The sequence below is a fragment of the Penaeus japonicus genome, unplaced genomic scaffold, assembly GCF_977035675.1.
Source record: "Penaeus japonicus unplaced genomic scaffold, GWHDUDI00000001_assembly GWHDUDI00000041, whole genome shotgun sequence".
Lineage (NCBI taxonomy): Eukaryota > Metazoa > Arthropoda > Malacostraca > Decapoda > Penaeidae > Penaeus > Penaeus japonicus.
In genome coordinates this window covers 4635822-4663321 of record NW_028234443.1, presented here as the reverse complement: position 1 = coordinate 4663321, position 27500 = coordinate 4635822, and the positions used below count along the sequence as shown (strand labels likewise).

The following is a 27500-nucleotide window of genomic DNA, read 5'->3' as shown; positions in this document are numbered from 1 at the left end:
TTGAATTTCTTACTCTGGGAACCTCAATAGAATCGTCCGAGAATGAAATTTCATGCCATTATATGCTTGATGTTAGCGTAATTCCTTGTTATTAGTTTTTCTATTGTTTATCCTGGAATTCCTAGTTATATTTCATACCCTCTCTAGTTTTTGGGAACATTCTGTATTGTCACTATGAATTATTTTTGTGGGCAAACCTATTTATAACTGGACAATGGACATCAAAAGCATTATATTGTCATATCAACACTGCTTTAGCATTACTGAATTATTGCCAAATCTGCACACCTCAAAATATTATTGTGGCATACACCTGTACATATTTGAAAGGCACAAGGCAAAAATTTATTCTCTTGTATGGATGACAGGTGACACCAGTTGTCAGGAGGCTACTGTTAGTGCATATTTACATATTAACCTTAGAAAATGTAGAAATTTTGTGCACCACACCTGATTTATAGCATTTGCCTACCCAGCCTTTCATATGTGCAATGAATGGATTCAGTGAACAGTACAATGATTTATAACTTTGTGGTTTGTAGGAGATTGGAAGAGAGATTTCTTTGGGGATTCTTTTTAATTCTTTGTTCAGAATTGCAGTCAAAGAGAGTCTTAGAGTTGTATGTGGTTCCAGTGTTTGTTTTTGGCTTAGATATTGTGTTATTAATTGTTTGGTAGTTCTTGAACCTAAGACTGCATGCCCATAATCATTGATAGTGGTCTTGTAGCCTACTATACCCTGTCAATCCAGAGAAGGCCATCAAACCTCTTTCACATGTAAACTGGCAGGATAAATATTGGATAGGTTTCTTATTTGATGGTAAATTAACCTATTGCTGATGGGCACCTAACAATCTAACTGGTCGTCAAAGTGGGCGGTCTACAACACTAGCGGCACCGGCTAAAAATCAGAGGGACAGGGAAAGGGTTTTTTTCCGCCCTCCGGGTATCGCAGACTAGCCCAAACAATATTTTTCCATAAATCCATCATAAAATGCGATTTTAGGCTGACAATGGAACCCTGTAGCTCTAGAGCTAGTGCCGTTACAGCCATAATACTTCATGACTGTGTGTGCGCTTCAACTGTGAGCAGATCCTGATGTCGCGTCATGTATGCATTGACACCTGTCTCTTAGGAGGTCTATAAACTCTTATCTTACCAGAATATACAGGGTGATGGTTTGTCAATCTTTACTAGAGTATTCAATGGCATTGTATCTAAGATAAGCAATTCTGGGCTTACAGCTCTTTCACATTCTACAAATTATTTGTTTTGCTATTAGTGTTGTTTTATGTGGTCTTTCAGACCAGTACCTGAATTTTTCCTCTATCTCTACACAGTCCTTGCTTCAATTTTAAAAAGTTATTCCTGCGATATTCAGATTTTAAGGGATTGTTGTTTGAAGTTCAGGTAGGAGGAGTCTTATATCAAATTGGTCAAAACTGTGATTGCATCAGAAAATTAATAAAGTTCATATACATAGGTAATGAGCCTCCTGTAATGTAACCATCTCTGCCGCAGGTTTTGGCAGGCTTTGAAAATGTTTTTAATAATGTTATAACTACATAATGATATTTAACAGACTTCTGAGACGAATAAAAGACTATAGGCTATCACTGCCTCGAGAAAGAATGCTCTAGGTCTGGCTCCCTTGAGTTCCCAGACAGTGTGTCAAGTTCTACCCAAAAGAGGGATAATCCCTGTCTTGATATGGTGCATGGAATGGTAGCTTTATGCGATTGAGGCACTCCACTGACATATACAGGAGGATATTGTTAAACATTTATACATTTTCAAATAAGTCCCTTTAGTAATAACTCCCTGTCTTATCCTTAAGGCTACGTTAGTCTGCAGACAGGTTTGGGAAATCATGTCATGGAGGAAGGTCTTCTATTGAGTCGTCCCCTATTCCAACTTATCCCTGTTTATGTAAATGGTTGCAGTCTTGTCCCCAGTTAATGCCTTGTCAAATGAATTAAAGAATGATAGGGAAACAAACAACTGATATTGTTTTCATCCCCCTTCCAAGGCTAGTCAGCCAGTTAGTGAATTGTGCTATTGATATTAGAGATGAACGGCCATTATCTGTACTGGTGACAAGAATTTCTATGCCAGAGGGACCTGACCTGAGGATGAGTAAGATTGAGGCAGCTTATTCATCTCTCGTTACTCTATAAGTCTTGTGCTTTTGGTTTATTTTTTATTTTTTATTTTTTTTTATTATTATTTTTTTTTTGCATACATTCAATGACATGGTTGTGTGTTTTTTGCTTTTGTTCGAGGAAGAACTTTGCATAAATTGTTTTGGGAAATTTATTTGCTACTGCCGCTTTCTTGGAGCCACTTGCTGCTTTTGAAGCCCAGATTGCATAGGCTTTGTGATACCATGACGGCAAAAATTGTGATGATATGTGGTGTTAGTTGCTTGTACTGCAGCAGCATTTGCAAATTTATTTTTATGGAGAGGCATTTATGGCATCAGCTTCTCTGAATAAGCTATTGATAAGTACTTTTTATGTGTATAAAATATTGATATACAGGATGGAAGTTAAATTAGGATTTTTTTCCCTTTACTTCCATTAAGTTATTTCATTTTTGAACTACTTTTTTCTCTACAGGATTAATCCACCCCAGAAGTGGGCAGGGCTTTGAAGTAGAGGGAAATTTGTGGTAAGACCTCAAAGCAGCCATAGTTCTGTCTTTATTTTTTATGACATAATGTATATCACTGCTTACTATATGTTTCTTTGTTTGTCATCTGGCAAGAAAATGCATTTGTGAATTAGGGCTGTACGCAGGTGAAGCAGGTGGTTTGAGGAACACATCTGTTATTTTGTGGATATGTGCTTATTCCTGTCTTTATTACTTATTGTTATTATGGTGCTTCTGGTCAGGGTTAGTGTTAATGCTTTACGAACTGATGGGTAGAGTAGTATTTTTTCATGAGTGTCTCTCCTTCACGGGAGCGTGATTTTTCTGCAAATGCTATTTGAAACTCTCCTGATTTTCATTACAAATTAGGAGGCCTTTAAGGGTTGAGAGGATGTACAAATTTAATGGGACATCTAGTGATATTGCATTTGTGATGGTGAAAATAATGTAGTTATGATGTTTCTTCTGTTGCCTTAGTTATGGGAAATATAATTGTATTGCTTATGAGGAAAATGTTACCATTTTAAGGTGGTAAATAGTTGATGAATAGATGTCCATTTAAAGTCAAATGTGATTATTTTTGGAATCTTAAGCATAATTGTAATTTCTTTGTTTGATATACCAGGTACCAAGAAATTTTGTAAGGTTGCAGTGAAATATATAAAACTGAAGGTAAAGATGCTTTGGTAGTTTGCAAAACTAACTTTACCATATGATGAAATAAGTTATCATTTATATAAGTCAAGTTTTATATATATGTACCCATTTGAAGTTCTAGTCCTTTTTTGTGGGAATAGAACTATCTCAATGTTATATTTATCTATACATAAATGTTTTTTAGGATTTTGCTAGTGGTAATATCTAGATGATATGAACATTCAATGTATGCAACTGTAGAATTTATTTGACCCTGATAGCTAGAGAATTTATATTAGGAATGTAAGGAGGTGACAGAATGAGAATGAAAGCTATAAAATAAAAGCCAGAGGACTGTATAGAATTTAGAATGCTGTATAAAGGGAACATTATACAGCAAAGGAGATGAACATATCTTTTAGGATTTATTATTTATATATATTTCCAAGTTGCATTATGGAGCATTAATTTTCTGAATTTATGATATGATTATTTGTATGTGTTTGTCTGTCTGTCTGTGTGTGCACATGCATACACTCATACTTTATAAGAGAGGGAGAGGAATTTGTTTATTTTCAAATATATGTGTTGTGTATGTGTTTGTATATGTTCAGAACTGGTATTACATAAATGAAAAGTATGTTGGTTATGTCATGGTTGATATCTCATTTAACGAGACTGTGTGGGGATAGTTATGATTTATGGTAGTTTAGGGGCTTTTATTATTACGTGCAGAAGCTGTTAGTATATCATTTCAATTGTCATGTAAGTTAAGTATCTGTAAATGTGGGATAAGGTTGAGCTAATCCTAGCAGCCATATTCATAGACAGTGGAAAAGGGTTTTGTGATAACAGCCATATTCATAGACAGTGGGAAAGGAGTTTGTGATGAGGTTTTGTGATGATCGTGTGAGGTTAATATTGTGTGTTCTGAAACGATGGTAAAGGGATGGAGATTGCAAACCTTCCCATAAACATCCAGATGTAGTAATTTACATATTTATTTAATGTTGATTGGTTTTAGACTGTTTTAAGATGACCTGTTCAAGATGGCTATATTTCAGGAAACCTTGTTTGTTACTTCTTTATATTAACTAATCCATAGAATGTTTTGGTCAGATAAATTGTTTCAGTTTCAGCTGAGTAATAATTTTAGCTTTGCAGTGACCTTTGGCATCTCACAGACGAAGGGAGACGCCAATTGTCACTTTATTTTGTATTCATTTTTATAAAAGTGACATTCAACATATTTCTACAAAATGATATTTTATTGAAATTTGCTGCTGATAACCTTCAACTAACTCTCAAATTTATTAGAGCATTTCAAAAGACCAAATAAGTTATTATTGACAAACATTCTCTTTTGTAAAGTGGTTTGGTAGGGACCCCCTTATGGAGGAATTCTGCAATCATTACAGTAATTTGCCACCAAATTGCATACCTATCGGCATTGTCTTCATAATGTTGCGTTGTCTATGGATAATGCGCCACAATTGCATTCATTTAAGCCCATCACAAAAGATCATTACACTGTCAATGAATATGGCCATAAGTAATAAACCTTTGCCATGCAGCGTACTGAGGGACTTTGCTTCTCACATCCATTGTTTCTGTCATTTCCAGATGTCAAGTTCATTTGTCAAGGATTGTTCGGATGTATCAGCACCTGGGAACGCAAACTCTGGCAAGACAGTCATCATTATTGTCAATAATGAAACGGGAAATGTTTCCCTGGACGGAGATGAACTTCAGAACTTGCTAGGTGAGGGCACCACTAGACCTCCTCTGCATCTTGAATGATGTTGCTGTATCAGTTGTAGATGTCCCTAGCTTTCTCTCCTTTTATTTTTATTCTTTACTCCTCCTCCTTCTCCTCCCTTCCTTTCTCTGCCTTCCCCTCTTCCCTCTTTCTCTTATTCTCCTCCCTCCTGCTTTTCCTTCACTTTTTCCTCCTATCTTCATCCATCTCCTTTTCTCTTCTTCCTCATTTTCTAAATCATCTTCCTCTTCTTCCCTTTTTCTAATCATTCTTTTCCCTTTCTCCTCCTCCACTATCTCCTCATCCTCTTCACAGGAGTAATGAAAATGATATTGTTGATAAAGGTGATGCTAGTGCCTGGTACATTATACCTTGTGTGCCTTACAGCCAGTCATGGAGCGGACGGATCTCAGGTTAGTGTAGTGCGAATGGGCAGTGGAGGCGTAGGCAATCTGACAGAAGCCAATCTTGCCGCCCCCTTGCCCGCTGCTGGCGACGGAACTACACATGTAAACCTCACAGTGGAAGGATATCCATCTCTGCCGCTTGAAGGTCGGTGCCCTCTCGGGTCTCATTTGTCTGCATGCAAAAAGAACATTAGAATTGTAGCATAGAGTTGGGTAGTGTAATGAGATGGAATACTCTGTTCCAGAGGCTCACAGTGGAGTTATAGTTCTCTTAGTTTCGTAAACAGCTTTATATGTGGTGCCTAGAATCTTAATCCATTGCCAACAGGGCTATTTTGGATCAAAATGGTCGAAATGCAAGGATGTTTTAAACGCGTAAGCCTAACGCCTAGGGATTCTCACCGGCACTGGCCGCGGCCGATCGTTATATGCCCAGTCACCTGGTGCACCAGCTAGGAGGATAGCCACGATGAGATATCTCATCCCCGACAGCTGTGCAAGTTATTGATATGAAATGAAGGATGCAATAGGGTTTTTTCTTGTCTCCATCCTGAAGCTACACCCACATATCGTAATTAGAGTGTGCAGAGTGTAATACATGCTTGGTACTTCCAGCCAATGAGAGCAAGTTAGTCAGGCTAAAACTTATATTTACTTGATGATAAACTGGGAAACTGACACTGACATCCATATAAGAATGAAATGAATTCATTTGATCTATCACTTCAACAGGGAATCAGTAAACAAATGGATCTGAATATGGTAATTCAATTTTCCAAGTTAAAATCATATCTTTCAGCATTGTAGACAAATAGAATGGGTAAGAATTTGAAAGCAGATATTATAGTTTGCATATAAAAATGTTTGCCACCTTGAGAACAGATTTTATTTGTAGATAAGAGTCAAGTTGGAAGACGGCTCTCAGCAAACTGTAAGCATTTGGAATAGCTTGCCACCTCATGTGTCTGTAAAAAGGACAACCAGTTTCTGAATTTAGGAATGGATCCAAAATGCTCACACTTTTGAACAAAGAGTAGGAGAACGGAATGCTTCAAGTCAACCAGTCTTGAAGCGATGAACAGCAGGAAGTTGCAAGAAATACCCTTGTGTTAAGACCTGGCGGAGCCAAGACCGTCCCAGTGTGATAATGGGTTACCGTGTATGAATGAAAATGAGAATAAATTGCAATAACCGTGTCAGAAAAGCCTGTATAAAGCAGCACAAACATAGAGTTGTGATACAAACAATGAGATATGATTTTACATTCCATGAAAGAGGTTGGGAACACAGCTGTATGCAGGACTCAGGGAAATAAGGACCTAGTAAAGGAAAAGGGAATGGGGATGATACAATGGGTGTGGCTGTAGGAAACTCGCCAAATAGTAAAATGATGGGCACTATCATTCACAACTTAAAGACATGGGAAAATAACCAGCCATTTTTTTAACAGCTCGGCCAGGAGTGGAGCAAATAGTAAAACCCATGTGGGATGTAGCAAACCATAATCTTACGTAACAAACTTTTAGAGATTGAGCTTTATTCTTCTTTTTCTCCTTCTTTTTTCTCTCTTTCCGAGTGCAAGGCTAAGGTGACAGTCCACAATTAGGAAATTTAATATTAGACTTAAAATCTTACTTGTATTTAGTTTTATTTATTTGGAATAGTTGAAAGCAAAAAGAAAATAGTCTTGTTCAATATGAAAGTAAGTATTATTACTAATGATGGTTATTATCTTCCAGCAGGACAAGCAGGAAACTCGGGAAATTATGCTGAGTTACCTTTGGACGCAGACGCTTTTAACCGATTAGAGAGCGTCTTGCAAAGTGAAGAGGCCCGCAAGATTTTAGGGGAACCTCTGATAGATATGGTCACACACCCTGATCAGTTGGGAACATTCGATCAACTCATGGATTCCTCATTCTTTGAAGGTACGTCCAGAGCACCCTTGCTTTTAGTTCAACACCTTGTATATTTATCAGATTGAAATGTATCAGTAGATGTTTGTAATTGTAAATACTCTGTAGTCTGATGTATGATGATGCTTATGATTTTAAGATTTCCCTGATCACTCTTCAGACTGGATTTTCTCTCTCTCTCTCTCTCTCTCTCTCTCTCTCTCTCTCTCTCTCTCTCTCTCTCTCTCTCTCTCTCTCTCTCTCTCTCTCTCTCTCTCTCTCTCTCTTTTTACTGAAGGATATCCTGAAACCCCCTGTCTTTTAAGACTACCATATTGCTCTTTGGTATCTTTTAAAATTCAGTTTATGTTGTTCGTGTATATGGTAGTAAGTATAAATATATACGCACATATGCTTCTTTGCACACTCCTTAGATATATACAACCTCTTGACAGGTGGAGACTCAGAGGATGCCAACCTCTCAGCTGGAGGGGGATCTCCGGAGACAGCGGGATCCCCACAGAAGCAGGTCCAGTCGCCTCCCAAACGCAGGTCACAAAGGCAGATGGACAAGGCCGAGAAGGAAGAGGTGCGTTCCAAGGAAGGTCACGTTTAGGGATGGCCTTGGTGCAAAGAGGAGTCATTGACGGTGTTTTTGGGAGTGTTGTGTTTTTTAGGTTTTGGGAGAAAATAAGATGCTCATGATTCTTTGGATAGCAGATGCATACACAAGCAAGTTTAGTGATTTATGAACACTTGGCTTCTTTAACATTCATAAAAAACAACATTTAAGCTTCTTAATAGCCTGAATTCTAATTATTGGTTGGAGGAAGTAATTTATTTATATATTAAGACCAGAAAGTTATAAAAGAAAGTGAGTTTCAGTGTTTTGGGAATCAGGGTTCAGTTGCAGATGTCAAAATCAATGTGTATATGTATATTTCCTAAATACATCCCCATAGTATATGATTGAATATGAATAGAGAAGTAAAGGTATTCTTTCTTATTGATAGAGGATGTCACTAACTCTGGATGTATTATTTATTGCCGGTGACATCTGGAGTAGGTGCAGTTAATTGGTTCAATATGTAAAACATGATGTTTTCTTCTGCAGGTGGTGAAGATATTAGCTGAAAACCAAAAGAAAATGCAGGAGGAGAAGCAAAAGTTAAATGAAAAGCAGATGCTATCTCAGATGAACAGACTGCCTGCTGTGGTTTCAGAGACGGAAAAGAATGCAGATGAAAATGCTTCGGCCTCACTTGTGGACAGTGCAGAAAGTCGAGAGGAAGAGATAGAGACTGAGGCTGGTGTGAAGGGGGGAGGCCGCAAGGAAATGGCTGAGAGGGATGGGGAACCTGTATCCAGGGGCAGGGGTAGGGGCCGTGGAAGGGGGAGGGGTAGGGGTAGAGGCCGAGGCAAGGCAGAAAGGCCTCAGGAAACAAAAGGGAGAGGGAGAGGGAGGAGAAGAATGGACACGGATGCAACAGAGGCGGTCGGAGCAGGGAGTGACGAAGAGAGAAGGGTCAGGAGAGAAGAAGTTACTACCTCTGTAAGAAGTAGAGGGAGAGGGAGAGGAAGAGGAAGAGGAAGAGGATCAAGTAACAAGGAAGACCAACCAGGTGTAGGGAAAGTGAAAGTGGAAAATGTTGAGGATAACAATGTTCATTTCCCTTCAGGTAAGAATTTGTTTTCTCATATTACTTGTCATTGAAATGTTGTTGCATCAAAGTTTTAACAGTGTCAGGACAGGTCACATCATAAGATGTTCTGTATTGGTTTCTATAATATTCTTGCCTTATGGTATGAGTATGTATACAATATTATTGTATTGTGATACTAATTAGTATTTGTTATGATGCTTTTGTTACACAACTGAGAGGATAGGTAGCTTGTAATATCAACAAATATATATAGGTAAATAGATATAGATGTATATATAATTTATGTACATATGTTTGATAGAATAATCATTTGTTTTGTCCCTTGATATCTACCAATGCTCTCTTGTCATTCATGTTTATTGAAGTTCAGTATTTTTCACATGGAGTTGAATATCCTAAACCCTTATGGTGTTTGGTTATATGAGTTTTTACAGAATCAGTGATACGAAATGAACATATTTGAAAATCTTGTATTTATTTAAATATATAAACATATTTCTCCCTTGACAAAATGTTATATCAGGAATTGGCAAAAATGTAGAAAGCATTTAGAGAACCTCTTGTCTCTGTTAGTAATATTGTTATCTTTCCAAAGGCATGAAGATGAGGCAGTTAACAGTAAACATTGAAAGGGTGGACATGGAAGCAAGCTCAAAACAAGCCGAGTCAACAGCTGTTGTGAAGGAGGAATTCGCAGATGCAGTTGAAGACCATGCGTCTCCGAGGAAAATTAGTGTTACCAGTGACAGTGAAGGACTCTTGACAGTAGAGAGTGCAACCGAAGGTTCTCTTGCCGAAGGACAGGAAGTGGCTGCAGTGTCTAATAAAAAGAGTGAGGAAGTGACGGGAGGGGAAGGGAAGAAAAAGGCTTTGAAAAAAGAAGCCGTGATTCAGAGACCAATCCCTCAGTTTGAACCGGCTCTGTTCTCCACCCCTGATCTGATGCAGAAAGTTGGGGAGGCGAATTCTAGTCATTCTGTGATGGTGAGAGGGAGTGCAAAAGCAGTCAAGGCTCAGAAAATCCTTGTGCTAAAGAAAGAATTCAAGAAAGACGACAGCGAAGCTTTAAAAGGCGAAGGTGAAGGTGAAGGGGAGGGGAGTGAAAGTGTCTTGTGCAAAGAGGAGAAAGTCTCCTCCTCAGAAAAGGACGACAAAACGTCGGAGGATAGTGTGATCAGAGACCAGAGTGATGAGCTGGAGGGAGGGGAAGTGCCTAAGATGCTGACGGACACTTTGAACTCGGACCCAAGTGTGGACAGTGCCGGTGACAAGCGAGTAGGCGATAACAGGCCCAAAATCATTCAGGTGAAGAGTCCCAAGGGAATCCGCCAGGTAGTGGTGCTGAACTCGGCCAAGGCAGGTATGTACAGGGAGCCCCTCATCAAGGTCATTCCTCCAAAGGACCCACCACGTGAAGAGGAAAAGATTTCACCAGGGAAGCAGCGGGCATCACAGAAGAAGGAGAAAGTCCACAAGAAAGAGGGAGACCCACAGAAAAGTGCAAATGATAAGTGCGAGAATGGAGGGCTAAAGGCAGCTGGCAAAATTGAGGCTCAGCTGAAAAGCGCAGACCCATTCAAGAGACTGGAAGATGTGGGTTTGATGAAGAAGAAGGAGGAATCGCAGAGAAAGATTGAGGAAATTCAGAAGAAACGGGAAGAGCTGATGAAAAAGAGAGAGGCCATAATTAAAAGGAAAGAAGTCGCATTACAGCAAAAACTCGACGAGCAAAATGGAAAATTGGAGACCACTCCAGTGCGGAATAACGTTGCATCTCCCAGAAAAAACATCCAGCAGAAGAAGGAACCTTTGCCGGAGAAAAAGCCCACAAAGCAGCTGGTAAAGACACCCTCAAGGAATGCCCCAACGCCGGCCAGGAAAGCAATCCTTCCTGCTGAGGATTCGACCGTCGATGAGTCTCCCCTGAGAAGAAGTGGGCGCGCCATCAAGAAGAAGACCTTCGGGGATGAAATGTTGACCTTCGACCTGAAGGAAGACATTGCGACCGGGGATGCTCCTGAGGAAGAGCAGGAACAGGAGCAGGAGCAGGAGAGTGAGGATGATGAGGTCAGTTTGAGTTTGGTTTTGATTTTGGTTTGTAAAGATGGCTACTTTTATATTTTTCTATGCCTGTTTGCCCTTTTAACAGAGTTAGTTAGCTTATTATTATCTATTTTCTGTCTTTTAATATCTGTGTATATTAACCTTGGTTTATTTGTTCTATATTTAGAGATAGAGATATAATTATGTGTGTATTTTAGATATTTTTGTCGAAGGTGTTTGTGGATCTTGTAAATTTACCCAAGTACTATGCAAAGAAATCTGAGATTTTTAAAGGAGAAAAAAAGCTTCCCATATTATACATGTGTGAAATAATTTTAGATATATTTTACAGTTTTACTTTTCCCTGTGTTTCTAGCTTAACCAATTATAATTGTAAATCCTACAGCTTGTAAATGGTGTCTGAACTTTTCAGGTTGCACTAATACTAATCAAAGAGCTTGGTTTTATACACCAGAAAATTTATATTTCACTTTTATATTCACATGTGCATAAAACATAAAGCATACGTATTATGTAGAACAATATGTGTATTTATATGTAATTATATCCATAAATTGCAAAAGAATAAAATGCCAGAAGGTGATTCTTTATTTAATAGAGTAAAGGATAGGATTTAGATGTATGAAATATGCCATGCAGAAGCAGGGGGCCAACAATACCCTATAGATTCATATCCTTTTTTTTTGGGGGGGGGGGGGGGGATTTGTATTCAAAAGTTAATCAGTCCGGCAACATCCCACACTTAACCCATTAGCAGCGGATGGCATGATTTGGTGCAAAGGCAGAGTCGGTGATAGACGCGGATGGCACCATGCCAGACATGTAATTCAGCTATCCTACTGCACAGACCTTTTTTTAATACCGCGACCAATGGGTTAAGCCTTTATTCAGGCTAGCTAGCGAGGTGCGTCAGACACGTGGACCCAAATTTATATTAGACAGCTAAACAGAATCTCATCAAAGTCCATCCTTGTTAACTCGGCATCTTACAAAAAAGATTAACTCATTGCAAGAAGGATTTCAATCTTATGACTAATCATACCAAATGGTAGATATTCATTTATTCATTGATTGCTGAATTAGGCAAACCATGTCATTAAATACAGAAAGGATGCTTTGGTAATTGCTCTACCACTAGCCCTACCCCCACTCCTACCACTAACCTCTCACCCATCCTGACACTCTCCACATGTGTGTCTGTCTCTTTTTCTGTCATAACAAGATATTTCCTGATTGTTTAATCTCTGTAACTCCACTATATGAATATCAAATGATTACAATATTTCAGATGCTTTGAATAAAATGTGATGGAGTTTCTTTGTGAAATACTGTATTTACCATGACTTGTTTATCACGTAGGATGCGGAGTCCGTTGAGGATTATGGTCAGGAAGATGACCCAGATAAACTGTGGTGCATATGCCAAAAGCCCCACAACAACCGGTTCATGATATGCTGTGATAAGTGCGAGGATTGGTTCCATGGAACCTGCGTAGGAATTACCAAAGCTATGGGTAAGTTGCCTTAAATGGGAAGTAACTACTTTGTAGAAAATAACTGTCAACAGTTGTAATCATATTGAGTTTTTGAGAATACTGAATGCAAAATGAGTTCATGACCAAGATAGAAAAACATATTGTTTATTATTGCAGTTAAGGATGTAAACTCCAAAAATATTATATTTTTGCTGATAGTCCTCCTAATAACTTCCAACAGGTCACCAGATGGAAGTTGAAGGCCAGGAGTGGGTTTGCCCAAAGTGCAAAAAAGCCGAGCGCGCCATGAAAGGAGCAGTGTCGCCCGCAAAGAAGGTAGGGGAGTCTCCTTCGGTACGTGTGGAAGAGGCTGCCAAGGCCTCGCTCCCACAAAAAAAACAAGCAGGGTTGCCAGTGAGGCTTCAGTATGGGGCAAAGAAGGTAGTTTCTAATGTAAAGATCCAGACACCTCCCAAGGGGGTTGTCGAAGGAGTTAAGAAGATTTACGAAACTCAAGCGAGTCCAGCTTCTCCTAGAAAAGTGACTGAGGGAGTGAAGAAAGTTGTTTTGGCCCACGCCTCTCCACAAACTCCAAAGAAGTTTATAGAAGGAGCAAAAAAGGCCGAGGCACAAGCAGAACCTCAGCTAGAGAGCGTGGTGGATGGAGAAGGAAAGAAGGTACCAAAAGTTGGCCTTTTAATACTTGGCTTTTTTTGTTCCTTTCAGCAGTGTGATATTTATTTCACTTGGTTTATTTTTTATTGATTATTTATATTATTTTGAATGAGAATTTGAATGCCCTGGAATGTTTTTGTTTTTTAATTTTATGAATATATTTTTGCCTTTATGATATTACTTCCTAGTGGATGCAGATTGAGCTTTTTTGTAGAGTTTCTTAGATATAACACAAAGTTGATCTGCTAACTGGATCCTTGATTTTCTGGCAATGTTTGATAACCAGATAATTGAAAGCAAAATTATGGTGACAGATGTGTCTTGTTTTGTATTTGGTATGGCTGGGTGAAGCCATACATGTTATTGTTACTTATTCCATGGAGATGGAAACAGATTTACTAACCTTGACCGTGGGATGGGTGGCATTTCAGCTGTCATGAATTTCAGAGAGAGGGAGCAGTTTGCAACGTATTGTGGCCGTTCTTGCTTTCTTTCATTCACTCATTGCAATACTTGAGCCATTTTTGTGATTTTTCGTTAAACTTATGTTAGGGAATATTTGGTTGGTTATAGTAATTGTAATTACCAGCATCAGCCACCAAATAAAAATATTACTCTTAGAATGATAGAGAAATATAGCACAGTCAAATATGCCATGAGAACTCTTATTATGTACATCTTGATGCTCCTTGTCTGAACCGAAGTAAAACAGAAAAAGGACCAACACCAAAATGCCTTTAGTATTATAGGTGAATAAGATAGCAAGAATACCCATGCTGTGTCTTGTGCTGCTTCCTCACTCTGAAATATAACCAATGGGTAAATTGAAAGGGAATGTAGCTTAGAATTGCGCAGTTCTGTGGACAAGAAGTAAATGGTTTAGAGGAGTGGGCAATTGGTGTTCATGTTTATTTATTGGGTTTTTAAAAATGTGAATACCACTTTATGAGTAGTTAATATACAAAACAATATCTTTCTTTTAGCTTTGATAGGAAGATAGTAAGAAATTATTATAAATTTTGTAAAGAGAAAGATCATGTAACAACTAAACATACACTTCCTTTTGGACTTATTAACTATACTTTAACCGTGGACACTTATAAAAGTTACAATTCCTGTGGTTGTTCCCATATATTTCCTTCCTCATTCATAAGTGTGAAAATGAGTCTGGAGAAGAAAGTTTGGTTTTTAATTATTGTTATTATGATTACTATTATGGAATGTTAAGAGAAAACTGTTTTGAGCACTAAAACTTTGGTTCGGTAAAGGGATATATGTTTCTGATTTATTTAACCTGTTTAAGAAATTTGATTGGAAAGTGTGATTTTGCATCTGATTGGCTGATTTGAATAGTTTTCCAAGAGGAATTCTAGAGTTACAAACTAGTTGATCTTTATCTAACTAGAGATTTTGAGGAATGGTGTACATATGCACACACACAGATATTTATACAGTATATATTGTAATATGAATAAATATTCATTCATCCATGCCCCCACTTATCAAAACATGCATAGAGGCACATATGTGTTTTAGCACAAATATGTATGTATGAGGGTGTGTATGTATAAATGAACAGTTGGCCTTTTACTTTTGAAAGCTGAATAAATGTCATATACATATATATATATATGAAAATCTGTGGGGAAAATCTAAAGTTATGAAAATACCTTAAGAAAACTATCAAATAACAAAGAGTAAATAGTAGAAGAGAATATTAACCCATTTGAGCCAGGTGACATGACATCATACCATGGAAATATTTGGTCTCACCAGATGATATTTTATCACATCATCAACTTACATTATAAGTATAGTAATTTAACCTGTGTGACTGTTGAAGGCCAAGAGTTTTTTATTTCAGTATATAGATTCCCTCTCACACTCACTCATGCGCTCACTCACTCACTCACTCACTCACTCACTCACTCACTCACTCACTCACTCACTCACTCACTCACTCACTCACTCACTCACTCACTCACTCACTCACTCACTCACTCACTCACTCACACACACACACACACACACACACACACACACACACACACACACACACACACACACACACACACACACACACACACCTACACCTACACCTACACTACTCTCTCGCCCACCATTATGAACTGAACATGTGGCAGACAGCTGTTATTTTTGTCATTATGCTCTTCACTCCTGTGCCATATATTTCCAGGCATTGCAACTAGATTGTTGGTAAAGACAAAACAATGGCCAGAAAGTCAAGGTGTTTTTTGTTTCTTATTAGCTGAAAAGGTTTAGTTTGTTGTTTGTTGTCTTTGTTGTCATTGCTGTTGTAGGTTGTGTTGTTACTGCCTGTTGTTGTTATTAATTAGCATTTGTGCTAATTAATATTTCTGTATTGCAATTATTTCTACCTTTATTATTACCCTTGTTATTAGATAATTAGACATGCATAAAAATCATGTTATTTTTGTTTTTATTGTTACTTATGCTTTTTGATATTGTTGATTTTATTGATAAATATTCAAAATAGTGCTGCAGTGCAAGTTACTACGAATCTGGTATCAACAGTTTCCTCTCGGCCTCTACTATTCAGGTAAAGTGAGTATGACCTGTGATTCGACCGCTATAACCCGCACTCTTGATCCCGATAGCAGGTGAGGGCACGAAGGAGACCAGGGAAGCTCCGGGGTAAACTGATAGAAATGAGAGGTAATCACACACATGTCACAATACACTCCGATCCCCCCTAATGTGGCCTGCCATACGGCGTATCCTGTGCACAGTGATCCGCGGTTGCCTATGGCTTGCCGAGTGCGCTGACCTCAAGGAAGTTATCCTGTGTGACATTGTGATCGAATGACCCTTCCAACCTTACCTAGGTGTCAGTCTACCCTAGCCAAGGTTAAAAAACACGTTCTATACTTTCTTTCTTTTTCTTTTTTTTACCAAAGCGAAAAGAGCAATATGAATAATCATACACATACGTATAAGTATATACATGTACCTTGTGACGTGACATGACTTGATTTCACGGATAATCAACAAAGAAGTAGTAATTTTTTACTTTATTTTATTTCTTGGCCAAACACATTTGATTTTACAATAGTTTTTTGACCCGGATCTTTTTATTCAACCTACCAAGAAGCTGAAATTACCAAAATGTTATCAATATCACATAGTTTTCTGTGATGTCATTTTTTAAATGTTATATCTCATTTTATGGCATTCAGACACCTAAACTAAAGCAACAAAGTCTATGTAAAATAATTATATTTGAGAACAATCTAGTGATCTATTGCTGACGTTTCAGCACATCACATTACCCCGCCCGGGACTCGGCCAGAAAATGAACCACGTCTCAGGGCGTCACCCTGGGCCTGGGATATTTTTTGACCACGTGATAGCACGTCAACCGGCGCGAATGGGTTAAGGTTAAGGAGGTAGTTAGCATCATAGTGTATTTTTGGTTATTTATGTGCATATGGCCCATTTATTATTCATATTTTACCCCACAATTTCCCTGGTCTCCATGCCTTACCCTGCTATTGGATTACGGGTTATAAGGGTCGAATTGCGGTTCATAGCAGAGGGTGAGAGGAATCCATCAATACCAATATCGCGGTATTTAGCAGCGCGGGACTATTCTAAATCCTTTTTTATTACATCATTATTATTTTCATTAACATTATTTACCTTATTATTCTAGTTGTTGTTATTGTTACTAATATGAGTTTTATTTCTGTTGCTTTTTTTATTATTATTATTATTATTATTTTTAACATAGTTGCACTAGTAATATCATGAGTATTAGTACTGATATTATTTATATTAATGGGAATATGATAATTGTTGTGAGCATTATTAGCATCACCATAATTGCTCTTAGTAGTGCTCTCTATTTCTGTTTATGGTGATAATGATGATGCCAGTAATAGGAATAGTGATAATGATTATATTATTATTATTTATTTATTTTTTATTTATTTATTTTTTTTTATTATTATTTTTTTTTTATTATTTTTTTGTGTGTTTTACTTTATTATCACTACTAGTCCTATTGCTACTAACATAATCCCTGCCACTATTACTGCTGTTACCTCTACATCTATAACTATTGTTGTTATATCTGTATCTTTTTTTTTTTTCTATCTTTTATTTAGGGGGGTTGTAGTTTAGCTGTTGTTCTTCTTGTTATTGCTGCTATTTTTTTCACTATTATTATTATTATTATTATTATTATTATGGATTATCATTGTTGACTAATAGAAGAGTTTTTGTTATTTCATCACTTGATTTTTAATTCTTTTTTTTTTTTCTCTCTATTCTTGGAATTGAGCTTTTCTATTGTCAACCAAATTCTTTGTTCATTGTTGAATACGTATATTAATTGTGAGCATTTTTTGTTTTCGTTTTCAATGTTTCAAGATGAGGGAATTTGTAGTAGGCTTGACCAAGTATTTGATTTTCACTTGATGGATATTACCATGGTTTACAGTATGGTGTGTATGTATGTGTATGTGTGTATGTATATATAAATATATATATATATATATATTATATATATACATATATATATATATTATATATATATATATATATATATATATATATGTATATATAAATATATGTATATACATATATATGTGTGTATATATATACATATATATGTATAATATATATATATATATATACATATATATGTATATACATATAGATATATATATATATATAAATACATATATATATATATATATATATATATATATATATATAATACACACACATATACAAATATAGACATACATACAGGCATACATGTACACACACACATATATATATATATATATATAATATATATATATATATATATATATATATAATATATAATACATATATATACACATACTTACATATACACATACATACATATACACATACATACACACATATACACATATACACACTTACATATGCATTTATCTCTCTATCCATGTGTCTGTCTAATCTATATATATATATACATATTCATATAGATATAGATATGGACATAATATATATATAAATATATATACATATATATATATATATATATATATATATATATATATATATATATGTATATATATTTATATATATATGTATGTACACCGACACACATCCACATTCACTTATACACATGTGCACACATATAGACACACACATGCACATATATACACATACACACATTTACATGTATTTATCATGAGACAGGTATGGCAATTGTTGATTGCTGATGCTGATTGCAAACGTTTACCTCTGCAGTGTGCGGTAGAATCGTGCTATAAGTCGCCAAAAGCTGACTCCATCTACTGTAGCAACGACTGTGTTCTGAAGCATGCACAAATGTCCCTTAAAATGTTGGGAAAATATGACAAGGTTTGTTCTTAGAGCTTGACTGCTGCCTTGAGAGAAGACTCATGTCATATATCTTGTTGAATCTTCATGCCTTGGTGGGTGGGTCGGGTAGGGTGGGGGGTACTACCCAGGGGGAGTAGGAGACTCGGTAGGTTAGTTAGGTGGGTAAGTAGGGTAAGTGGGGTAAGTAGGAGTCAAGTGGATTGAAGGAAACACTCAAGATTCCCTGTTCCCAGTTCTTAAGGATGATTTCACAGTTGTGATGATTTTGATCGGGACCTTTTCCTTTCTTTTCTTTTTTTTATTGAGAATTAACGGTAAAGTTGTGAGGTTGTAGTGATTCTTTCTTTCTTTCTTTCTTTTTTTTTTCATTTGTTGGATCATTTTAGATCATACAGATAGGTTCTTTGAATCAGATGGATATGGATGTAATTGAAAACTGTAAAAAGGCATCAAATCATCCTTATGGATTGTATGAAATGGTTATTCAGCAGGAAAAGAAGGCCATTGTCTCTAGTCATCAACAACTGTGAACTGCTGTGATAAATAAATACCATGTTATATTAGTATCTCGTAGAGCAATTAGGAAAGAAACTTCCTATCTGCCTTTTCATTTTTTTTTTTATTATTATTACTAAAGCTGAGCTGGTTTGCACAAAGGATTAAATCTGCAAATTGAACATCACTTGCAAATATAGAACCTAAGTCTTTATGGAAATGGCATCTTGGGAAATCTCAGAAACAGCATGAATAAAAAAGGGCAGAAGTCAGTAACATAGGTGCTTTGATAGACACATCAGAAGACCAGAACTGATGCAGCCTAGGAATGCATAATTTATGAAAATGAGGCTTGAGATATTAGGAATATATTCAGGAATGTTATGTAGAAATTGTGTTGCTTATTTTTTTTGTTCTCTCTCATTAGATTTTCTTTATATTTAAGGAGTAGATGATTTTATACTGATGCACACACAATTTTGAAAGATTCTATGAATTATTGAAAATTTCTTTCAGTTAGTACAAATATGGAAGTCTGCACTAGCTCATGTAATATAGAATAGGCTTATGCAGTGTATGTTTTGTTTACCGTCAGACTTCATTAGACTGTCCAGTGATTTTGAAGTGACAAAGAGTAAAAGTGCTAGGAATTTATGATTGACATGTAGAGAATATGTCAATGTGGCAGCAAAAAGAAAAAAAAGATGGCTATATTAAAGATCCACTACAATATTGGTGGCATATTGATACATTGTATTTAAACATTATATTTCTCATCAGCAGAACCTTGTCATCCTTATTTGCTTGTTCTTCTAGATGGTTGTTCTTGAATAATTGTTGTTGAGAGAATAGTTTTGTTTGAATTATCACCTGAAGAACTCAAGAACCCTGTTTCTTGAGCTTGATACATATTTTCAAAAGGAAGTGTCCTCATAGGACATTGTAATAATTAATGTAATATTCTCTCTCTCCCTCCTCTCCTCTCTCTCTTCTTCCCTCCCTCCTTCCCTCCATCCCTCATCTTCTCTTCCCCATCGTCTCCTCCTCCTCTTCATCCTCATCCCCCTCCCCCTCTCCCACTTTCCTCCTCTTCCTCTTCCTATTCCATTCTTTGTTCTCCTCTCCCCCCTCTGTCTTCTGTGAGAGTAACACATGAAAGGGCAAAGGGCTTTGGACACTTTTATTATAAGAGCATTTTTGTCACAAGATCTGTTAAGATAGAGCACAGGGTTTGTGAATAAGTACAAAGGGAGATATTTTGCAAAATCAATGATTTGCTGATTGGGAATAGACTCCTTAGTCTGAAATGGCCTTTGAATACCTTTTTGTCAGGGTATCCTGCCAGATCCTAGATCATTGGATGTGGGAGAAATACAGGACAAATCTTGCTACAGAGGTGAACACTATAAGACTGAGAAAAAAGGGATCAAGAGATGGTAATGATTTAACCGGGTGAACTCTTGATATCTCTCGAACGGTCAAAATGAATGGCTAAAGGCCGACCCAGCAAACCTCTAAAGAGAGCCAGGCAAAGACAGAGGCCTGAGTCAAACTGTGCCCTCCACATAAAGCAGGACTAACTGAGGATGTCCCCACTGAAAGCCTGGGAGGGAATGCCAGCTCTGCTCATAGGTCTCCCTCTCAGCGAACTGGAATTCTCTCATCGCTGTCGTCTTTCTTTGTCTCCTTTTCTTTTTCTTTTACTTTTTTTTCCTTTTTTTGGTTTCACTTTCTCCTTTAGTCGTTCTTTCCATTTTATTTGTCTATTTTTCTATTGACAACATTTTAAGTTCGGCTTTTGCATAGTTTTTGTGTGTCTGCACATTCTTACTTTGGTGTTGAGCTTCGGTCTCTATCCTTTCTAACACATTTTGGAAGATTTGGACTTTCGTTAATGAATCTGGTGTACACTGATGACTAAGAATTGTACTTTTAAATATTTTCCCCCATTAACCAGCAAAAATTCTTTAAATCTGGAATTACATTTGCTCAGGTGTGTTGAGTGTATTAAACTTTTTGATATGGAATTATTTCTCAATGAAAATAATATTACCTTCATTTTCCCTTTCAGGACCTAGATGTTCAGTACATTGCAAATGCTGCCACAATGCCCGTGAAGAGTGAGCCAAGAGTTCTTGTGTATGAGAAATCCACCGGAAAAATACTGACAGGTGAGCAGAGCAGTTGGGACAATTTTGTCAAAGAGACAGTATCTTATGAACATTTGTTGGTAAATCTGTAGTAGAAATTAGAACTGTTAAACTCAGCTCATAGGCTTTAGCATGAGAAAAGAAAATATGCGTTTGTTTGTTATAAACTGTTTTTATATCTACCAAAACTGTCATTATGGGCTATTAGCTATGTTTTGGAATATCTGTATGGGTTTGGCAAGGAGAAGATGCAGCTGACACTTCAACCCTTTTCTGTTTCATTTATTAAGTGATTCAAAACAAAGTCATGTTTTTGTGGTTGGAATCTAAGAAAAATTGCAATTTAACACTAAGAAAATGCATGACTTTTTCATATGCCACAGAATTGTCTCTCCTGAATTTAACACAGGTTATGTCCAGGGTGATGCACTAAAAATAATGTCCAGGGTGCACCAAAAATACTAAAATAAAAATTATTTTTAAATCATAGATAGGCCGGCCTACTGTGAGGTATATGTCAAAATGTAAATACATTTTTAATTTTCTGTTGAGATTCTCAGCAAGGCATGACAATGTTTCAATCAGTGATATTAGTAAGGGAACAGATTCAGCTGGTTAATGCACTTGTGGAAGAGACAGATTTTCATTTTCATGCAGATAGGCAAGGAAGATCAAGTTCCAACTTATCAGACTTCAGTTTCAAGGAATTTGTAAAAACGTCACTGACCCTATTTCTCAGGATCGGCGGCCCCCACGCTTCGCCAGCTGAAAGACTACTTGAAGCAACACCCAGACTGTGCCGTTCTACAACCAGGAATGATGGGAGCCTCAGGGACAGTGGCTGCTGCTAATGCTAAAATTTCAAGTACACAGTTTTATGGGTAAGATGACTATGTTTCTGTAGAGCAAAATGAAATGTGTCTTCAGTTATATGGGAAAGAGACTCATATCTGTAGAACAAATGAAAGACATCTCTAGCTATATGGGGAATGAGATACGTTTCTGTTGAACTAAATGAAACACGGATGCAGTTATGCGGGAAACATATAGTGTAACCCTAGTCATTTTGTGTGTTTGTGTGTGTGGGGGGGGGGGGGGTCATTTCATGTTTTTTCTTATGTTTCTGTTATTGTTTTATACTGTTGTTGATGAGGATAAACTGATATGGTATCAGGTTTGTGTTTAGGGAATATGAGGTACTTCCTGGTATTGTTAACCTGATGTTAGAACTGCATGAAGGATTAAGTAAGCTTTTTTTATTTTAGGGACAAGAAGGTCATTCAGCTGTCCTCAAAGTCAGTCGCAGTGCCAGTCTCTGGTGCAGGCGCTCGGAAAGTCACAGTTGTTAAATCTTCCGATGGAAGAATAATAGTTAAAGCCACTGAACCAGTCGAAAGTGAGTCGCCTAGCAAGACTCTGACAACCAGTACAGCTGTGGCAACTCCAAACAAACCTCTAGTAATAGGCAGTGCAAAACCCTTGAGTTCACCTGTTAGCTCTACTAGCAAGTCCGAGGAGAAGAAAGAAGAGACAGCTCCTTCCAAGGGCAACCCTAGCAAAAGTGTGCCTGCCAGTCCAAGTACAAAATCCGCTGAGGAGAAGAAAGAGGAAAGCCTGGCCTCGAAGAGTACCCCAGCAAAGGATATAAAAAAGGTAGGTACTACAGTCAGACATTGCAAAATGTTTATATAGGATGAAAGGGATTTTTCTTTTGTGCATAAGATCCGGAGGATAATAAGCCTACATTGCACTGTTTAGGAGTTCATTTGCAATTGTCTGTCCAATGAATTTCAGACGCCAGCAAAGCCCCTGACTTCCGAGAAGAAGAAACCAGATCCAAACGAAGTCCGCGAGAACATCCGCAAGGGCCTTGCTGAATGCCTCACCACCCGTGCAAAAGGCGCAGAAAAGGAATTCACTCATTTGTCCGAGGGCGATATAAGATCTCTCGCGTCTGGAATTGAGAAAGAATTGTACAACTTCTTTGGCAAGGTTTGTTGAATTGTATACTTTGATTATATTAGATTTATGAAATAGAAAATTAATCATATTGTTTGGTATATTTTTCTTTATTATATATTTTGTCTAAATGCAATGCTCTAACAATTATTTAAAAATATATATAGAAAAAAGGGAAAAGATTCAAAGCTAAATAGGTGGTTCAATGTACTTGGACTTAATCAGTGTAAATATGTGTGTTAATATACATTTGCATATCTTTACAGGATGTAGGCTTTAAGTACAAATCTCGTTATCGAAGCCTCATATTCAACATCAAAGACACAAAGAACAGTGGCCTTTTCCGGAAGATTCTGAATGGCACCATATCACCCTCCAACCTGTCAAAGATGACTTCTGAGGAACTGGCTTCGAAAGAGCTGGCGGAGTGGAGAGAGAGGGAGGAGAAGAAGGTAATGGAATAGCTCTGTGTTTGTGCATGATAGATAGATAGATAGATTGATAGATGGTGTTTGTGATGTATATTTATATGTAGTATGTGTGATGGAGAGGGTATGATGTATTATATATGACACGATATACAAAGCGCTAATGACAAAAGTAACAAGCCAAGATTTTAATAAAATGAGAGTCTAAATTCTAAATAGATATAGAGTGATATAGAACAATGGCAGTTAGTTACCCATAAAGATGGCCTTGCCTGTCTGTATGTGTTTGTTAATGTAGTACTCATTACTGTCGACAATCAGCTGATGTGTGGTCCGAAAGCTTCCCATCAGCTGAAGAATAGCGAGAAAGATTCCCATTGACTGATTACTGGCGTGCTCGTCGCTCTCACACCCGACACCAGATCATATTCTTTGGTGATATTTCTTGACCTTTTTGTTATTTCCATTTTCAGGAACTCCAAGCCATCGAGAAGTATGAACTGGACATGATCGCATTGGGTAACCAGTACATCATGAAGTCCCACAAAGGAGAAATAGAAATTGATAAAGATGAATTCATAAGGGACAAAGAGAAAGGCAAGTTACTTTGTGTGTATGTGTTTGTGTGAGTGTGTGAGTGAGTGAGTGAGTGAAAGTTGAATGCTGGACGGAATGGTGTATATGCTGTGACTTTGAAAAGGAAAAAATTATATTTCAAAGAATTTTGAAAATTACTCATGTTATTATTATTATTAGTAGTAGTAGTAGTAGTAGTAGTAGTAGTACGTTTTACACCAAATATTACTACTGATGTTATTATAAATATGATATTAATGATTTTATTATTCTCCTTGTCATCTTCATTATTATTACCAGTGTTGTTAATTGCTTATTGCCTCCATATTTACAGCTCCAGAAACACTGAATTCACTCCCAGCTGAAAACCTCGGGGAAATAGTGGAGGACACTTCCGCAGGCCACAAGAATCACATCTTCGACCGCAACTGCAAAATCTGTGTGAGTCAGTCAGACTCGACAATTACTCCAGAGGACCTCGTAAGTTATTTCTTTTATTTAATTTTTATGTGTTTGTGTGTGCGCGTGCATTCACATCCAGTAAATTTATTGATAAAGGGATTCTCTTAGCTTATCCAAATGGAGGGGATTATTACTAAACCATATATTTCCCTCTTTCAGAAGTTGGAAAAGAAATCAGAAGAGGGAGACAAGCACAAAAAGGATAAAAAGGATCACAAGCACAGAGAGTCGGAAAAGGTCAGAGACCGGAAGGACAGGCACAGTTCCGACAAGGAGAGGAGAGAGAGGAAAGACTCCACAGATAAGGAGAGACACAGGCGGAAAAGTGTGGACAGCGAGAAAGAGAGAGACAGGGAGAGGAAACATAGAGAGGAGAAGGGGAGGGATAAAGGCAAAGAAAGGGACAGGGACAAAGACGATAAATCAAAGAGTAAAGACAAGAGTAAAGAGGAGAAGCACAGTGACAGAGACAAAGATAAACATAAAGAGAAGAGGAGAGAGGAGGAGAGGGAGAGACATAAGAGTTCCAGTAGTGATAAAGACAGAAAAGAGAAGGAAAGAAGGGATTCCAAGGACAAGAAAGACGATAAGGACAAAAAGCACAAAGACAAACACAGAGACAGGAGAGATTCCAAGGACAAGGACCGAAAGCGGAGAGACAGTGAAAAGAGTGACAGGAAAAGGAAACACAGTGAATCTCGGAGTGAAGACAGGAAAAGGAGGGACAGCGAGAGGGACAGGAGAAGAGACAGTGAGAAGGAGAGACGGCCGTCCGAGGGCGAGAGGCAGGAGCGTGAGAAGGAGGAGGTCAGCACCAGCGAGGATGTCGTGCTGGAGAAGACCATCTCAAGAGGAAACGACTTTGCCCCGCTGGATGCCGACGTCGAGGACACACTGCCAACCTCAACTGTCATGGGGTGAGTGCCAGCCGTTGGGTGACATTATATATGTTACATGCTTATTTAACAGTTCTCGTCTATTTGTTTATTACAGTGTTGTTGGTTTCCTTTTTCATGATGGAAGATGTTGTCAGTGACATAGCCTAACCACACCAGCCAATCAATGGAAATTCTAGACTTCTGTATTTTGAATAAAAATTTATTGGCAGGTGCAGAAATATAAACAATGATTCCACATTGCCAGCCAGAATTAGTGGTCTGACATGTGTCTGCTTTACAAATTTTATATTTTTTCTCATGTGAACCAGATAAAGCTCTTTTATATGCAAAACTACACACACACACGGACATTCACATGCACACACACACACACACACACGCACACACACACACACACACACACACACACACACACACACACACACACACACACACACACACACACACACACACACACACACACACACACATATTCATACCATACTTAAATAGATAGAAATATATTAGCTTATATGTACACCAGGCAAACCTTCAGAACAACATGTAACATAATATGAACTGAGAACTATAAGATAAGGATAATTTTACCAGACTGTAGGACATATTAGTATTGTATTTTCTTCTGTCAGCACCTGATAATGGCACAATGGCTTTATGTTTTAGGTGAAATTCCTATATAAGCCAAAGACTATCCGACTGATAAAGCACACAACACACAAGCCATGTAAATTATGGTTAATGGAGATCTGGGGTTGACTAACCTTCAGTTATGAGTGATTTCTCTGTTCAATAATGTTGTAATTGGTGGTTAAGCTGGAAGCCAATCTTGTGTTCTGGATTAACAGAATTGCTTTTCTACATTCATATTCATAATAGAAATAACTGCATAGAGAACTCGCACCAGCTTTTTATTTTGTATTTTGCAGTTATTCAGGCATTATATTTGAAAAATGGAAAGGGCTTGGGGAAATAGTAAACAAATAATACAAACTTTTTGTGTGGTCATTCTATGCTTCAGGTTAAATCTATTAAATATTTATCTTTACAGGAGCCCAGATATCATGGAAATCAAGGAGTACAGTTACACTCCCCCCACCAGAGGCGATGCATCCCCGCTGCTCTTCGGCAACAGCCCTTCCTACCCACCTCTTCCAGACTCCCCAGAGTATATTCCCCCCTTGCCAGAGGAGGACCTCCCCCTGCCACCTCCTTTGCCCGACAGTCCCAGAACGCCACCCCTGCCAGAGGATGTCGACCTGAGCTCCACTCCTCCACTGCCCCCTAAGGACGATGTACCTGAAACGCCACCACTGCCAGACCAGGACGCACCAGCTACGCCGCCCATTCCGGACGATGACATTCCCGCCACTCCGCCACTGCCAGACGATTACTTTTCCCTCATCAACGAACGGTCAAATACTCCCCCCTTGCCTGGCGCTGGTGTCGATGTCCTAGGCAAAATCTCTTCCTCACTGGGACCATGCAACCCGGACGACTTGAACAGGTTAACTCCGCCCCCAGTGGGATCCAGCAGCACATCCAACAGGATTGGGTCAGCCCCTAAGGTCATTTCCGCAGAGCCAATGACTGTATGGAAGGGGATCATCCACATGCCGGATGTGGCCAAGTTCTCGGCTTCTGCTTTTGAGGTGAGTTGGAGGAGACTTCCAATATCAGGCACGGCAAAAATCATTGAAAGTTTTCTTGAATTAGAGTGCTTGCTTTTGTGGTTCTGTACACTTTAGAGTGGATAAGTGTGTATGTATTTGCCATTGTCTGTATACACATGTTTCACTTGCATTTAAGTGAATGTTTTTATATGTATTTAACTATATCCAATTATAGATCTTTTGTGTCTGTTCTCAGCATAAGAAAAACTGTTTTCCTGGTAGAAAAAGTTAATCATAATAGATAAAGAA

The 27500-nt window shown here is 37.8% G+C and overlaps 1 protein-coding gene across 9 annotated transcripts in view; it reads left to right on the top strand.

The window, feature by feature from the left end:
* pps (protein partner of snf) overlaps positions 1 to 27500 on the top strand; it is a 45040-nt gene that overhangs the window by 1571 nt on the left and 15969 nt on the right. Inside the window, exons 2-20 of one of the 9 annotated variants that reach the window (XM_086534407.1) lie at positions 2620 to 2671; positions 4913 to 5051; positions 5436 to 5600; positions 7198 to 7383; positions 7806 to 7939; positions 8465 to 9029; positions 9610 to 11081; positions 12438 to 12591; positions 12794 to 12888; positions 18517 to 18630; positions 21179 to 21278; positions 21997 to 22138; positions 22523 to 22910; positions 23052 to 23249; positions 23483 to 23668; positions 24118 to 24241; positions 24555 to 24700; positions 24842 to 25599; positions 26630 to 27230. In XM_086534407.1, the coding sequence (XP_086390533.1) occupies positions 4913 to 5051; positions 5436 to 5600; positions 7198 to 7383; positions 7806 to 7939; positions 8465 to 9029; positions 9610 to 11081; positions 12438 to 12591; positions 12794 to 12888; positions 18517 to 18630; positions 21179 to 21278; positions 21997 to 22138; positions 22523 to 22910; positions 23052 to 23249; positions 23483 to 23668; positions 24118 to 24241; positions 24555 to 24700; positions 24842 to 25599; positions 26630 to 27230 (5667 nt within the window). In that variant the 5' untranslated portion in view covers positions 2620 to 2671. Of the gene's footprint in view, positions 1 to 2619; positions 2672 to 4912; positions 5052 to 5435; positions 5601 to 7194; positions 7384 to 7805; positions 7940 to 8464; positions 9030 to 9609; positions 11082 to 12437; positions 12592 to 12793; positions 13231 to 18516; positions 18631 to 21178; positions 21279 to 21996; positions 22139 to 22522; positions 22911 to 23051; positions 23250 to 23482; positions 23669 to 24117; positions 24242 to 24554; positions 24701 to 24841; positions 25600 to 26629; positions 27231 to 27500 lie in introns of all 9 variants that reach the window. The other 8 variants (XM_043005679.2, XM_043005683.2, XM_043005676.2 and 5 more) reach the window with 8 other exon arrangements.